Below are 17442 nucleotides of genomic sequence, written 5' to 3'. Positions count from 1 at the left end.
ACTCGGTGCTTTTTCCTTTATGTACCCATTTTTCACAATTTATGAGTTCACTTCTTCGTCAGATTTGGTTGCAAATGCATAATGTGTTCAAAAACCTTAAGGTAGCCAACAAATAAATAGAAGTCACAGTGACATTGCATAAGTCTCTCTATAGGAAGTTAGGAACAGAACTACAAACACAGATAAGCAGGAAATAATAGCTCTGTATTTTTCATTTTATTAAGTGCAATAAATTTAGGGGAATTTCCTGTTACTGTTATAAATGTCTTAGAACTGTTTTCAGCTGTCAGTCCTAATCTTAAATGTCCAGAATTCAGATTTCCACGAATGTATTGGAAACTCAAGGATGTCTTCTGACTCTGAAACCTGTAAATTAAGTTGAAGCTTTTGAATTAAGCCAGTCTGCAGAAGTGGACGTAGAGTTATTAGTTTTATTTTTGTCTTCTTATTTTCAGCATTGAATTTTGCCTTGAACATGATACATATGATCCCGAAAAATGAAGAGGAGGACCTTCTCAGTAATGCTAAATATTCTGTGTGCTGGGTCCTATCAGCAGGTACAGCCTGCAACAAACAAGTTTATCCAGCAGAACGATCTCATTATTAAGACAGTGATGTAGTGTGGTTTATTTCATAGCCTGAAATCACACAAAGAAATAACTGAGTGAATGATATTTGTCTTGGACCCTGTATTGTGCTATTATGTGTAGCACTAGCTGGCAGCCTATTAAAATAGAGATCAGGGCCTATTAGCATTCATATAGAGGCTGCTCTGGAATTTCAAAGCTGTTGAATTATTCAAGTATTTTCCAATTTATAAAATAAAATAGAAGATGATTGACTGCTTGATGATGTGATGATAGAAATAAAAACATTGAAAAGTCTTGAGTGTTTTTTTTTTTCCCCACAGTTGTTTTGAACCAGGTCTTGATTGTGTGTCAGTAGCAGCCATAGCTGAGAAGGGAAACATTACATATTTTCTTTTGTCAATGCCCTTCTTTTACACAAAGAAAATAAAGAAAATCCAGTCAAAATAGAAATGAACCACAGTCAGAATACAGATCCCTCAATCTATTTAATATTAACAAATGTGAATTAACATTGCTGTCCTCTGTCCCCGTTTATAAAGGCAGTAACACAAGTGTTTAACATGCAAATATGAAATACTTTTAAGGTACCAATGTCAGTAGAAAAATCTAAAGATCTCTATGAATATTAAATGCATCGTGAATATAATTAGTGTTTGGGTCTCGGAAAATGTTTGTTTACATGCTTCAAGGAGTTTGAAAACCATTATTTTAGTTAGGATTCTGATACATCCAAGTTTTTCTACACTGAAAAATGCACATGTGCTCTACACACCACATGCAAAGTGTACATAGGAAGTGTCAGTCATAGTGCATGCGTGCTATCATCTGTCAATGTTCACAGTAATCTAATTGTTAAGGACATGGCAGTCTATTTTTCTGTCCATAATTTGATTTTAAGCCTTTGTTTATACTCCTTAGTTACAGTGGAATAGAAGCATTTTAAGCACAGATAGTTTTCTCCTGAAATGCCATTGTTATCATGAAGTATCACAGAAGGGTATATGTGTCTTATGATGACAGTGGTGAACTGCTATTATATCTGCCAAAATTGCATTAGCACCTTCTTATAGATGAAGGCACATTGGCTGAGCAGTAGTATGAGGTATTTCCTGGAAAGAGTTTTTAGGTTATTAATGCTACCAGCTGTAATAATACAGTTCTAAGTTAATTGAATGCCAGTGTTGGCAGAGTTTAATTGGTATAATAGTTCTGTAAGCAGGAAGAGAAGCATTTTCATGTTCACTTTAATGAAAGTAAGAGGATACATGTTTTCTTAACATTATCACTGAATGTAACTGTAATAAATCACAGTATTACAGAGTGGTTGAGGTTTGAAGGACCTCTGGAGATCATCTGGTCCAAACTCCTGCTCAGGCAGGGCCACCTTGAAATAGTTGTACAGCACGATGTCTAGCTGACTTCTGAAAATGTCCAAAGTTGGAGACTCCACAACCTCCCTAGGAAACCTGTGCCAGTGCTCAGTCATCCTCACAGTGAAAAAGCATTTCCCGATGTGCAGAAGAGCCTACTGTCTTTTTTCTGGTCCTGTCATTGGGAACCAGTGGAAAGAGCCTGCCTCTGTCTTCTTTGCACCCTCCCTTCTGACATTTATATTTAAATGGGTTACCCACTCAGCCTTCTCTTCTCTAGGCTGAACAGCCTCAGCTCTAAACCTGTGCTCATAGCAGAGGCGGTCCAGTCCCCTATCCATCTTCATGGCCTTTTGTTGGACTCTCTCCAACCTTTCCATGTCTCTCTCGTACTGGGGAGCCCAGAACTGAACACTGTGACTCCAGGTGTGGCCTCGCTAGTGCTGAGTAGGAGGGATCACCTCTCTCAGCCTCCTGGCAATAGAATCATAGAATCATAGAATAGGTAGGGCTGGAAAGGACCTTAAGATCATCTAGTTCCAACCCCCCTGCCATGGGCAGAGAAACCTCACACTAAACCAAGTCACCCAAGGCTCTGTCCAACCTGGCCTTGAACACCACCAGGGATGGAGCATTCACAACTTCCTTGGGCAACCCATTCCAGTGCCTCAACACCCTAACAATAAAGAATTTCTTCCTTATATCCAATCTAAACTTCCCCTGTTTAAGTTTTAACCCGTTACCCCTTGTCCTGTCACTACAGTCCCTGATGAATAGTCCCTCCCCAGCATCCTTGTAGGCCCCCTTCAGATACTGGAAGGCTGCTATGTGGTCTCCACGCAGCCTTCTCTTCTCCAGGCTGAACAGACCCAACTTTCTCAGCCTATCTTCATACAGGAGGTGCTCCACTCCCCCGATCATCCTTGTGGCCCTCCTCTGGACTTGTTCCAACAGTTCCATGTCCTTTTGATGTTGAGGACACCAGAACTGCACACAATACTCCAAGTGAGGTCTCACGAGAGCAGAGGGGCAGGACCACCTCCTTTGACCTGCTCACACTCCTTTCGATGCAGCCCGGGATGCAGTTGGCTTTCTGGGCTGTGAGCGCACACTGCCAGCTCATGTTCATTTTTTCATCAACCAACAGCCCCAAGTCCTTCTCTGCAGGGCTGCTCTGAATCTCTTTTTTGCCCAACCTGTAGCTGTGCCTGGGATTGCTCTGACCCAGGTGTTGGACCTTGCACTTTGCATGGTTAAACTTCATAAAGTTGGCATCAGCCCACCTCTGCAAGCGTGTCGAGATCCCTCTGGATGGAATCCCAATCCAGTGTATCAACCAAACCACACAGCTTGGTGTCATCATCAAACTTGCTGAGGACAAGCTCAATCCCACTGTCCAAGTACTTGAACTATTGCAGCTCAGCATACCTTTGAGTTCTAGTGGACATACAATGCCTGCGTATTCAATATATTGTTAAGATTCTCCTTAAAACTCAGGAACTGAGCTTTGATCATTTTCAGAAGTTTGGTGGTGTTCTCTCGTTTTGCTTATGAGTGTTTGCCTAAGCTTCCTAAAGTGCACTGCAGATGTTCCTTAGCACTTTTTTAATGGGGCAAATCATGCTGAAATAAAAGCAAGGATATCTGCTCTGCATAGTTAAGCCTTCATTCAATATGAAGGCTTAAAACAGTTGGTGTTATTCTGCTATATATTGTCATGGATTCATCAGTCTCAGGGAACTGGGAACCATTAGAACTGAATATCCTGAGAGAGAAAACATGACTAGCAGACTAATATTATAAACGGAAGTGTACTAACTTAATTAGGCAGTAAAAGGGAATATTACAATTTGATAATAAAGTATGATGAAGAAGCTATTACATGGCAACTTTTATAATGGAATTAATGCTGCTTAGAAGTGCCTGTTAATTCATTTTTGGCATAGGGATTTAGAAGCAGAAAGGAATAGAATCATCTCAGAGAGAGAATGCTCTTTCAGAAATGTAAAAAATTAAAATATCAAAGATGTAAATAAATTCTGAAGTAAATGGAAGTTAGTTTCTTAAATCCTGTGGGGAAGCTAATAGTGTAGCCTTGTCTCCTCTGAAAAGTTCTGCAAGAATACATCTATGTCTTATTAGAGCCTTGTAAAGGTTAGTAATTTTTAGGGACTGTTGGGCAGGAAAATTGGAACAGGGACATAATATTGTCCCTTCACAGTCTTAAAGTAAGTGAAGGAGGAGACAATCTGAAGATAAATGAAATATTTTTTCTCTGTATTAATTTCTTTATGCGAATTCTGTTCACAATGCAAGTTGCTTCTAAAGTTTTTATTCTTTTTTCCTCCATCTTTCAATGTTGTATCATCTTAGGCTATTAGTTACACAGAGATAGGTAGAGGTGTTTGTGTCTTTTTCATTTTACTATGTATAATAAGTACTGTGGTATTATCCAAATGTGAATCTCAGAAACTGCTAACTGGCATGCTGTTCTCCCAAAGAACAGCTGAAACTTGTCTATGTTTAAAGTGCTAATATTGCTTTATCTTCCACAGTATCTTGAATTCCCAGTTAAAATCTGTATTTAACTAACTATAGGGTGAGAGGCATTTGAAGTGACTTCAGGTTTGTGAAAGTTGATCTAAGGTAACTAGTTGTCTAAGCTCTTCTGAAGTTAATAAGAGGAAGTGGCAAATTCAAAGACCAAATATGCATATGAGCCATAGATATTCATTTCAAGATGAAATAAAAATTACTAGATTAAGACTGATTAGCTAGCTGAGGCTGGACACCAAGTTTTCAAGTGAATGAACCTAATGGTCAATTTCCATGGCTGAAACTCCTTAAGGAAAAGAAAACATAAGCTTTTGTTAAGGAAGCCGTTGTAGAAAGTATCTGTTTTCCTTTTGTTGTTTTGGTATTCTTAGCTTCTAACTTAAGATAGTGGGAAAGAGGGAGGGAGCTTGGGTGGTCTTTTGAGGGTTTGATTTTGTTGCTGGGGTTCAGAAAGTCGAACATCTAGTATTGCTTTCTGATAGACAGTTATTGTGCGACACTGTTGGTAGTGGCTGACATTATTCAACAGGAAAAAATAAAATCACTACTCAAATAAATCTCTAATGTACTTCCATAAGGTCAGAAATTCCAAGTCAGATCTGCTTAACTTGTTCTTAAACAACTAACACAAAATACTGCTGTTCATATTCTTGGCAGTATCTTTTTGCACGTTTGCTGTGATTACTCTTAAATATTCTTTAAATCTAACCCAGACTTTCACATTTTTTTGGCTCAGGTCACAGATCCTTATCCTTTTATCTTCTGACGCTGAGCACCTTCTTTCATTTACACGGTTATCCTGAAGATATTTTACTGATAAAATTCACAGACACTCCATCTACCACATGTCCTGTGTGTCACACTGATTTCACTCCAGTATTTTAGAACTGGTCATGCTGGAGCTACACAAAATCAAAAAGCAATTGCTCAGTTAGCTCAGAAATTAACAACACTTAACACAAGAATCTTAGAATATCTCTATTCTGCATAGAAAAGTACATGACATTAATAGTGTGATAATGCAGTTAATTTTTTAGAGATCAAGAGTACTGCTAGTCACTCAGTGGACCTTTTCACAAATTCAGTACTTCCCCACAATAAGGGTTGCTGTATGAATAGTGCTATCTGAAGCCTTTGATAATCTCTTGTCATTTTCTCTTCTCTTTTAGCTGATGGATGCACTGATTGGTCTGTGGATTACAAGAAATATCAAGTTCTAGTGGGAGAACCTGTTCGTATAAAATGTGCACTCTTTTATGGATATATTAGAGCTAATTACTCCCTTGCCCAAAGTGCTGGACTTAGTTTGATGTGGTACAAAAGCTCTGGACCTGGGGATTTTGAGGAACCTATAGCTTTTGATGGAACTAGAATGAGCAAAGAAGAAGACTCCATTTGGTTCCGACCAACAATGGTACAAGACAGCGGGCTCTATGCATGTGTTATAAGGTACCATATTTTATATCCTGCATTTTAATTAACCACACATGAAACAAGGGTCTTAATAGTGAGACTTTTGTGCCAATGCGAAATGTTTTCTGAGCATGTTCCTTTTTCTTCTTCTTCTCATATTCCCTTCCCTGAAGTATTTCATGCTGAAGTAGAAACTACTATTGAATGTCTTGGTCATATTATAATTGGGTTTTGTATAAATTTAAGTAATTTATAGCAAAATCTAAAATTTATAAGAAGGCTGGGACTGGAAGCTTGTCATGTGTTCCTGCTTCTGATTCTGGTATAACTTTTACAATTTTACTATCCTAGAGTAGGATTTTTTTTATTTTTATTTTTTTACATTCAGATTTCATTTTGTATGGATTTTATTACATCGTTTAGTTTAATTCTCATTTTTCTGTAAGAAAATGTTATTTGATGTAAAATAGTTACATCAAGGAGAACGGAAGGTGAAAATTCAGCATTTTTACAGGCATACATCCTCTAGAATCACATCTGGCTGATGTGATAATAGATGCTGGGTGCCAGATATCTTCCAAAGGCATTTAACCTTCTGATGCATTAAGCTTTATCACCATAAATTGAACTAGATTCTGCTTCCTGCTTTCCAAACAGGTGTTCAGCTTCTTTCTGAGTCTTTAAAATGGTTTGCACTGTGTATTATTTCCAGCGCTTTGCAGTCAAAAAGATCATCTAGGCACTTTCATACTGTCTCACAGCCTTATACTAGATTTACACTAGACGTGAAATTCTACAATTTAGAATTTCTACACAGAAAGTACAGTGAAAGGTCATTACTAATTGTTCAAAAGTTTGAAACAATTGGTTGTTGCGGTTAGGTAAACAGATGGAGCAGTGTTCTTCTCTATCTACATATCTATAAAAACGGTCTTGCTACTCATACACAATAGAAAGAGTGTTGAGGGGGTGGGGGGAAGAGGAGGGAAAGGGGCAGTGGACAATGCCATCTGGGTTGTGTGTGGTGAAGGAGATTTTTACCAGATTATGTGTTTTTAAAAACATTTGTTCTTTGAGCTCTTTACATAACCTGTGAGACATTTTGTATCACAGTATTTGTTCAAAAGTCTTTTCAGTATCATTCTGATGATGATGATGGTTTTCTTTTAAAAAAAAATCAAAAAAACCTGACATGTTAAGCTACTTAAGAAGAATATTTAGTTATGTTGAGTTTAATATTTTTCTCAGATAAGCATGTAACAGTCACTATGAAAATGGCAACAGTTTTGTCAATTATTCCATAGTGCTATTTAAAACACCCCTCTCTTTGCAGAAAGAAAACTTTAAAAATCTGATATTGCACTTTCCAGAAAGTATAGATAAATGCAGAATTTAGATAATTAGACCTTAAAATGTGTTAATCTCATCAATCTGTATTCATGCTTTTTCTAATTTTTTTTTTTTTTTTTTTTTTTTTTTTAAATCTGAAAGTGGGTAAAGGCATGTTCTAATCTGCTTAAGATACATAGTGGTTTTTTACACATATGCTTTCTTTCCAGTCGTTGGTGCTTTTACATGTAGATTGAGGATAGATTTTTAAAAATACAGTACTAAATAGTTTGTGATCCTGAATACTCTTGTGAACAGTTACAAACCCTTTCACCTTGAGGAGACCTACTAGAATGAGCAAGTACTGGTTAGAGAGTTGGTACTAAGAAGTCTGTGCTTATCATTCTATATGAGTGTTTCAGTTTTAGATTTGTTGAATGGAACCTTTCAAATGAATGATCAAGATGGTTATAGGCAGAAGATACAATCCTCATTTTAGTATTGAAGGAATATATTCTTTTATATGTGTTTTGTGCATACAATCAAAGGTTACTTTTAAATAATTTTGAATGCCCATTTAGAATCAAATTTAAAACTTAATACTTTATGTTCCTGAAATAAACATGTATTATTTAATATTTTAATCTGAAAGAAATAAAATTAATTACTCAGCAAAATAATGGTTCTGTTTTTTCCCCCTTCAGGTTCTTACACTATAAAGTGATTATCTGACTCAAAAAAAAAAAAAAAAAAAAAAAAAAAAAAAAAAAAAAAAAAAGACTGAATTAGCACCATCTGGCAAACTTATGTATTTCCAAAGTTATTGCTATAAAACTATCTAGAAAAACACCTCTCACATCAAGTAGCTGTCTACTGCTTTTTACCGCTTTTAGTCCCATCAGAATACTCTGTCCAAGCTTTTTGCTTGGGTATTGGTAGAATATACAAAAGCATGTGAGGAAAGCTTAGTGAACAAGAGCTCTAATTTCAGTCAGGGAGCAACATGAAGATTGCAGAGACAGGATTTAGGAATATTTCTTACAGATTTGAAGTTTTTGTTTATTTTAATGGCAAGGGCTTTAAATACCTTTAGAATGATGTTATAGGCTATTTTAGTTTTGAAGACCCAATTGAGAAGCTCAGGTAAGAGGCTTGCAATTACCTAGTGCAAACTTATATTCAGTGTGATGCTTGGAATAACTTGAGTAGGACAGCAGGGGGAAGAAATGTACCTGTGAGATAATGAGGCCAGGCAGTAAATGGTAAATGGGTAAAAACAGAGCTATGTTTTGAGTAAACAAATGGCTTTGTATAGTTTTTGTTTCAGGCTAAGTTGAAGGGGTGGTACATTCCAGTACCTACAATTTTATTTGCTCGGAAGCTCCTTTCTTCAATTCTGCCTTTGCTAACCAAGCCAGTCCTAAGGAAGAGAAATATATCTATTGCACAGGATGTATAGAGAGCCACATGCTGGAACAGACTGTGTGGCACTGAAAGAATGATATTAAAAGGCTAGTTAGTGGACCAAACTAATTTCTGCAGTTAGTACATTGCAGTAGAAACATGGAGCTTCATGGTGTAGAAATGTTTACATTTTCCGTGAAATTAACCTAGGGATAGTAGTGAAGGCTGGTTGCTTTTCCTTCGGAAGCAAAGAAACAACCTTCAACCTCGTGCATGACTGTTCACAGTACTCTTCCCTTTAAATTCATATCCCTGCTTTTCTTCCTATGGGAAGCTGGCTGCCATAAATGAATTGAGAAAGTCAAGACAGAGCCTTATTACCAAGGCAGTGCTGCACACCCGTAGCTGAAGAGATAGACAGCAAGAAATAGCTTTCAGTTTGCTACCCTGTAGGTCAATACAATGTGAGCTGATTGGTAGAAAATGTATGGGCTTCTATTCTGCTTTCAAGGAAGAAAATAATGTGGTTTGTTTCAGGTATGGCACTGTACCATTCTGATGCAAATTCTGTGTGCTGCACTTTTAAGGAAGCAGAAGATACAAATTATTAAGTTTTTCAGTGAATGTCATAACACAGTTGCTTGTTGTTTAACATATAGGGACAGTAAATATAACTGGATAAGCTGCACAAAAAGTTAACATATATTTAACCCAAGCTCCCAGAAATTATCTGTGTGTATATATATTGTTTCTTCTATGAAAGTGTTTGGAAACCATGACAAATGTCAAACTGACATTTCCTTTGTGTTTTCACCTTTTTCTTCCCTGCCTGGAAACTTCTATTACAGTTTCTCCAATAGTGGTCCAACCCAACATCAGCTCAGGTCAATGGAGCATGAGGGGAGGGCTGGACTGCAATTACTACAATGGGTTGCATTGCAAATGATGAAATGGGTTTTTATGATACAGCTAGATTTTGGCATTGGGATGTCAAGTTAGGTAGTGTTCAGAAATCATCTTTATCACCACATAGTGTATGCAGCAGTTCAGACATATTTCTGGAAATAAATATGTTCTTACTAACTAATGACTGCTGGTTTTAAACTCATATTTTAAAGTCAATTTGCTTTTACATCTGTAACTAGAAATTCTCACCTTAGAGCTAGACATAATGTATTTTCCCTTGGAGAAATCAGTTTGGACTTAAAACACCCTCCCTTGTCCACCATTCATCCTTACTAATGATGATGGTAGTAACCCCTTTACTTTTCATAGAATCATAGAATACTTAGGGTTGGAAAGGACCTTAGGATCACAGTATCACAGTATGCTAGAGATTGGAAGGGACCTCAAAAGATCATCTAGTCCAATCCCCCTGCCGGGCAGGAACACCTAGATGAGGTTACACAGGAATGTGTCCAGGCGGGTTTTGAATGTCTCCAGAGAAGGAGACTCCACAACCCCCTGGGCAGCCTGTTCCAGTGTTCTGTCACCCTCACTGAGAAGAAGTTTCTTCTCAAGTTTAAGTGGATCTCTTGTGTTCCAGTTTGTACCCATTACCCCTTGTCCTATCACTGTTTGCCAATGAGAAGAGCCTGGCTCCATCCTCATGACACTCCCCCTTTATATATTTATATACACTAATAAGGTCACCCCTCAGTCTCCTCCAAACTACAGAGACCCAGCTCCCTCAGTCTTTCCTCATAAGGGAGGTGCTCCACTCCCTTAATCATCTTAGTTGCCCTGCGCTGGACTCTCTCCAGCAGGTCCCTGTCCTTCTTGAACTGAGGGGCCCAGAACTGGACACAATATTCCAGATGCGGTCTCACCAGGGCAGAGTAGAGGGGAAGGAGAACCTCTCTCAACCTACTGACCACCCCCCTTCTAATACACCCCAGGATGCCATTGGCCTTCTTGGCCACAAGGGCACAGTGTTGGCTCATGGTCATCCTGCCATCCACTAGGACCCCCAGGTCCCTCTCCCCTACGCTACTCTCTAACAGGTCGTTCCCCAACCTATACTGGAACCTGGGGTTGTTCCTGCCCAGATGCAGGACTCTACACTTTCCCTTGTTATATTTCATCAAGTTACTCCCTGCCCAACTCTCCAGCCTGTCCAGGTCTTGCTGGATGGCAGCACAGCCTTCTGGCGTGTCAGCCACTCCTCCCAGCTTAGTGTCATCAGCAAACTTGCTGATAGTACACTCAATTCCCTCATCTAAATCGTTGACAAATATATTAAATACTGGTCCCAGTACTGACCCTTGAGGCACTCCACTAGATACAGGCCTCCAACTAGACTCCGCCCCATAGACCACAACTCTCTGGCTTCTCTCCTTCAGCCAGTTCACAGTCCACCTCACTACCTGATCATCCAGACCACACTTCCTCAATTTAGCTATGAGGATGCTGTGGGAGACTGTGTCAAATGCTTTGCTGAAGTCAAGGTAGACCACATCCACTGCTCTGCCATCATCCATCCACCGTGTTATTTCCTCATAAAAGGCTATGAGGTTGGTCAAGCATGACTTCCCCTTGGTAAAGCCATGTTGACTGCCCCTCATAACCCTCTTATCCTTGATATGCCTTAAGATGGCACCAAGGATAAGGTGTTCCATCACTTTCCCAGGGATGGAGGTGAGGCTGACCGGTCTATAGTTACCCGGGTCCTCCTTCTTGCCCTTTTTGAAGATTGGAGTGACATTTGCTTTCCTCCAGTCCTCAGGCACCTCTCCCGTTTCCCAAGACTTGGTAAAGATGATGGAGAGTGGTCTAGCAATGACTTCCGCCAGTTCCCTCAGCACCCGCGGGTGCATCCCATCTGGACCCATGGATTTATGGATGTCCAGATTGCTCAACTGGTCCCTAACCCATTCCTCATCGACTAAGGCAAACTGCTCCATTGACCTGACTTCATCTGAGGTCTCAAGGGTACAGGGCTCTTCAGGACAGCCTCCGGCAGAGTAGACAGAGACAAAGAAGGCATTCAGTAACTCTGCCATCTCTGTATCTTCTGTCACCAGGGCACCCATCCCGTTCATCAGTGGGCCTACATTGCCTCTGGTGTTAGTTTTATCTGCCATGTATTTGAAAAAGCTCTTTCTGCTGTCCTTGACCCCTCTCGCCAGGTTTAATTCTAAGGAGGCCTTAGCCATCTTAGCTGCCTTCCTACATCCTCTAGCAGCAGCCTTATATTCCTCCCAAGTGGCCAGCCCCTCCGTCCAAGACCTGTAAACTCTCCTCTTCCACTTGAGCATACCCAGCAGTTCCCTATTTAGCCATGCAGGTCTCCTGGCCCTCTTCCTTGACTTCCTACGTGTCGGGATGCTCTGCTCTTGAGCTTGGAATAAGCAATCCTTGAATGTCAACCAACTATCTTGGGCCCCTTTACCTTCAAGCAGCTTTGCCCATGGGATTTCCCCTAGAAGTTGCTTGAAAAGGCCAAAGTTTGCCCTGCTAAAATCCAGGGTTGCAATTCTACTTGCTATTGTACTGGTCCTACCACACAAGATCCTGAATTCCACCATCTCGTGGTCGCTGCAACCAAGGCAGCCCTCAACCTTTACTGTTTCGACCAGACCCTCCTTGTTAGTGAGGATGAGATCCAGCAGGGCTCTTCTCCTGGTTGGTTCATCCACCATTTGGATGAGGAAGTTATCATCCATACACTGGAGGAACCTCCTGGACTCTGGCTGGGTTGCTGAGTAGTCCTTCCAGCAAACATCAGGGAAGTTAAAATCCCCCACGACGACCACGGCCTGTGACTGTGAGGCTGCTCTCAGCTGCCTGTAGAAGGCCTCGTCAACTTCCTCACCCTGATCTGGTGGCCTGTAACAGACACCCACAACAGTATCACCCCTGCCAGCCTGCCCCTTAATTCTCACCCACAGACTCTCAACTCGCTCGTCCTCTGTCCCTGGACAGAACTCAGTACATTGCAGCTGCACTCGCACATAAAGAGCAACCCCACCACCCCGCCTGGCTGGCCTGTCTTTCCTGAAAAGGACATAGCCCTCCATGACTATATTCCAGTTATGTGAGCTGTCCCACCACGTCTCTGTAATTGCCACCAGATCATAATCTCCTGACTTAACACAGGTCTCCAACCCCTCCTGCTTATTTCCCATGCTCCACTCATTGGTGTATAGGCATTTCAAGGAGGGAGCTGAGCTCACCAATTTCACCCTAGGATTATAGGAGGCCTCCCAGTCTTCATCAATCCTAGAGTGCTGCCCCACTGGGGCAAGCCCAGTTACAACCCCATCCCCCTTCGAATCTAGTTTAAAGCTCTCCAAATGAGCCCTGCTAATTCATGCCCCAGCATCCTTTTGCCTTGGTGAGATAAACCTTTCCCACGTGCCATCATCCAGACTGGAGCCTTATAAAACCAGCTGTTATCAAAGAATCCAAAGCCCTGCCTGCAGCATCAGTCTTGAAGCCAATCGTTTACGGACTGAATTTTCCCATTCCGTCCCACATCATCACTGGAAGGTGGAAGGAGTGAGGAGAAGATCACTTGAGCCCCAGACTCTTTCACCATCCGCCCCAAGGCCCTGTAGTCTTTCTTCATCCCCCTCAGACTGCGGGAAGCAGATCATCTAGTTCCAGCCCCCCTGCCATGGGCAGGGACACCCCACACTAAACCATGCCACCCAAGGCCTCATCCAACCTGGCCTTGAACACTGCGAGGGATGGAGCATTCACAGCTTCCTTGGGCAACCCATTCCAGTGCCTCACCACCCTCACAGTAAAGAATTTCTTCCTTAGATCCAATCTAAACTTCCCCTGTTTAAGCTTTAACCCATTACCCCTTGTCCTGTCACTACAATCCCTGATGAATTGTCCCTCCCCAGCATCCTTGTAGGCCCCCTTCACATACTGGAAGGCTGCTATGAGGTCTTCACGCAGCGTTCTCTTCTCCAGGCTGAACAGCCCCAACTTTCTCAGCCTATCCTCATATGGGAAGTGCTTCAGTCCCCTGATCCTCCTCGTGGCCCTCCTCTGGACTTGTTCCAACAGTTCCATGCCCTTTTTATGTTGAGGACACCAGAACTGCACACAATACTCCAAGTGAGGTCTCACAAGAGCAGAGTAGAGGGGCAGGATCACCTCCTTCGACCTGCTGGTCACACTCCTTTAGATGCAGCCCAGGATGCAGTTGGCTTTCTGGGCTGCGAGCGCACACTGCCAGCTCATGTTCATTTTCTCATCGACCAACACCCCCAAGTCCTTCTCCGCAGGGCTGTTCTGAATCTCTTTTTTGCCCAACCTGCAGCTGTGGCTGGGATTGCTTTGAACTCTATAGTTCAGTCTTTGTGCTGACTTATGTATTTGGATGTTTACAAACATTAATTGTTTTGGTACACTGTGATATTAAATGAAGAAAATTGGAAGGAAAAGGATAGGAAGGGAAGGAATTTCACAGCAGTTGTATTTACACATAGATAATACACATGCACCTACACATACAGACATGTTGCTGAATCACATAACTCCCCTGCCATTTAGTTCAGTTAGTATATAATTTTTTTGACAGAAATAAAATGTCATACATTGAGAAATATTTTAAATAAAAGATTATTTTTCTCTGTAAAATTTTCAACTGAAACTGCTTCAAATTATCTTTGAAAAGCATCATAGTCTGAGAGAATATACTTTTTTTTTTTTCCTAGGCATTATTGGAAACCTGAGATTGCTGTGAATTTATCAAAAAAACAGTCCTTTATCTCCATTACATGAAAATTAGTCTTAATTTTAGATACCATAAATTTCTTATATTAGATAGATAGGATGTGTTCCTGTGATGGTCATCTTAAAATACAAAAATACCAACTAGTTTTAAAATCTTTCGGAATGTAGGAAGGTCTTCTCTATGGCCATATATACTTACAAACATTTTTATTACTTTATACATTTTTTTACTACTTATTATCTTAAGAAAAGAGTAAGTTTTCAGATAGCAACTAGTTATTAAATTGGAATGAAAATAAAAAAAAACAGCAGAGAGAAAATATTTGAAAATTAAGCCTTATAAGCACTCTTATCTTACAAGTTGTGCTTTACTGAGCAGAAGGTATTGTTAATATCCCATTTTAACAGTTCTGAACTTAAGGGTATGGCACAGATAATGCTTTAGGATGTAATTATTTGAAGACAAGTCTTCTATATGATACCAAGTTTCTTTTGTTCTTCTGTTGAGATATCTGCTGAAATCAAAGATGTAACAAATAACTTAATCTGGCTGTTGCTTCCACTGTCTTATTAGAGGTTTATTTGTTTGTTTTCCCCAAAAAGTGCTTTTCTCAAACCAGTTTAAGATGCCATTTGATTGTCACAGTTCTTTTCACAACTAAAGTAATAGTTCTGACCAAAAAAGTACCACTTTAGATCTCATTTTAGTGTAATAACAAAATATAACTGCAGTCTTTGGGTTTGCAGCTGTATTTTCAGGAGGAGAGGTCCTAAAATGTAGTCAGGTTGTGTGAATATACTTTATTTGTAATAAGATACATGATTTCTCATTTGTTAAAGAATAGGCAGTATTTTATCCATTTTACACTCTCCTGCTTAATTCATCCATCTTAGAAAAGGACCAAAAGCCATGTAATAGTATGGAAGAAGTTGTCTATCAGCTCTCATTCTAGCAAAAGTGGAAGGAGAAAATACAGATAAAGTTAATTCCATATAATGCATAATTTAGTCAAGAGTATGTAATTTTCTTCCATGCACTAGAGAAAAATGAAGACAAGGCAAAGAAGTAAAATGACTTGCATATAATTTCAAAACAATAGCTTATTTTTTTTTCTTTGTCTCTCAAAATTTGTTCACAGGTTAGCTTTCATTGTTCCCTCTAACAGAATTCAAAACAACCAAGTTGTACAGCTAGTAGTAGTATGGGCCTCCTACCTTTCATATCATCATTTAAGTTTGATTGTAACATCTTATTTCAAATTGTACTTTGAATCTCTGTCCTGCAAATGCTTACCTCTGGGCATATAAACAACACATGGGCATCAAAAAATTTAAACATCTAGATATTAAAGAGATGTATGTGAATTGTTTACCTCTTTAATATCTATTATTTTCAGGCCAGAGAGGAATTTAGCCACCATTAAAGTATAGCTAAAACTTTATTTAGTTACACAGGGATAAGTGTCTATTACTATTTTAAAGACATTAGGCGCGTTTCCAAGACATTTGCAAAGAATGACATATACGGCATGAGATCTGAAGGAGGCTGAATGAATGTGGGATACATTTGGGCAAGCCACATGCCACTGCACACCCACTCTTAGGTAAATAAAATGAGCTTTTTGTGGCTTTTTCAGCTAAACCATTTGCTAGGCTCCATCAAACAAACTAACAGCTACAGTAGGAGTTTAGACATAACACACAGGTATATGAATGTAAGTGGGTCACAGAACTAAAATGCCTTAAGCTGAGCTCGAAACTAACTTGAGTATTCATAGCACATACATTGAAATGCACTGGTTGATGTGAAAGTTAACGGACATATCTCAGTACTCAGCCTCAGAATGAGGCTGACATTCTAAAATATTAAATTTATTTGAAGACTCTATAATGTAAGAATGTAATGTGATTGAATTAATAAATTAATAAATTTATTATTTTATTATAATTATTAATTATTATTAATAATTAATAAAATAGTGGTTGAGGGTCCCAAAATTCATCAAACTGACATAAAAGCCATCAGTTCAATAAAAAATACTCTTTTTTGGTTATTAGATTAATATTTCCAAGATTCTGCACAAGTGAGTATTACAGATGTTCCTTTAGAAAAGGGAAAAGAAAAGCAGCAGCTGAGATTCTTTGGTCACACTCTAAGAAGCATCAAATATTAGATGATCTGTGATGAAGTCTTCCATGACTTTTTCAGAAGGGTTGAATCTGAAAAGGGCATGTGTGCCATAACCCAGAAAGGTTACAAATAGAGTGAAGAGACTGAAGAGAACCTGCTTTCTGATGACTTTTTGGTGCCATTATGGTAGGAAAAAGTAAAGATGGGAAAAAGGTGCTATGTTTTCAGGATGTCTTTGGGACAATTCAATTAATTCTTGCTTCCCAAAGCAATTAGACTAATACCCCCAGACCAAGACAGATCTAAAGCAGTCCTAGCAGATGTTCCTTTATGGTCCTTGTTCTGATCCTTGCTTCTTTCTCCTCTGCCTTCAGAAATCAGCAAAAGGCACCCAACAGTGCCAAAAATGAAAAAGAGGTTGTGTGTTTCCCAGCATACAGAAGATTGAAAAGGTGAAGGCCCTGCCCTTCTTTCTCTTCTCTTCTCCTCAAGCTTTTCCTCTATTTTGATTAAATTATGAAAAAATCCTGTGACTTCAACTTTATCTGATATAAAAAGAAAAGAGAAACATCTTTGTTGCAAGTCTTTGGGCTGGGGCTTTTTTACTTATCAAAGAGGTGTTCGTGTGTGCAATAGAAAATTTAGTAAGTGTAAGAGAATGGCATGATTACAAAATTTAAAAACACCATCCCTGGCGGTGTTCAAGGCCAGGTTGGACAGAGCCTTAGGTTACATGGTTTAGTGTGAAGTGTCCCTGCCCATGGCAAGGGGGGTTGGAACTAGATGATCTTAAGGTCATTTCCAGCCCTAACTATTCTATGATTCTATGAATATTTGGAAGCTTGTTATAGACAAAACAAAATCAATCAGTTGACATAAAGACATAAAAGTATCAAGGAAAAATAAGTAGACTGTTGTTAAATGAAAGTTATCTTTTAATGTAAGTTTTCAAGTATGC

General features: G+C 39.5%; 1 protein-coding gene across 1 annotated transcript in view; it reads left to right on the top strand.

Annotated features, from left to right (window-relative positions):
* IL1RAPL1 (interleukin 1 receptor accessory protein like 1) overlaps window positions 1-17442 on the top strand; it is a gene marked incomplete at both ends in the record, with an annotated part of 653301 nt that overhangs the window by 314074 nt on the left and 321785 nt on the right. Inside the window, one exon of the mRNA XM_080612311.1 lies at window positions 5686-5965. Coding sequence (XP_080468437.1) covers window positions 5686-5965 — 280 coding nt within the window. The remainder of the gene's footprint in view (window positions 1-5685; window positions 5966-17442) is intronic.

Source organism: Psittacula echo (genome assembly GCF_963264785.1).
Source record: "Psittacula echo genome assembly, chromosome: 3".
Taxonomy (NCBI): Eukaryota; Metazoa; Chordata; class Aves; order Psittaciformes; family Psittacidae; genus Psittacula; species Psittacula echo.
The sequence above is the reverse complement of the archived record's forward strand: the minus strand, read 5'-3'. Positions and strand labels throughout refer to the sequence as shown.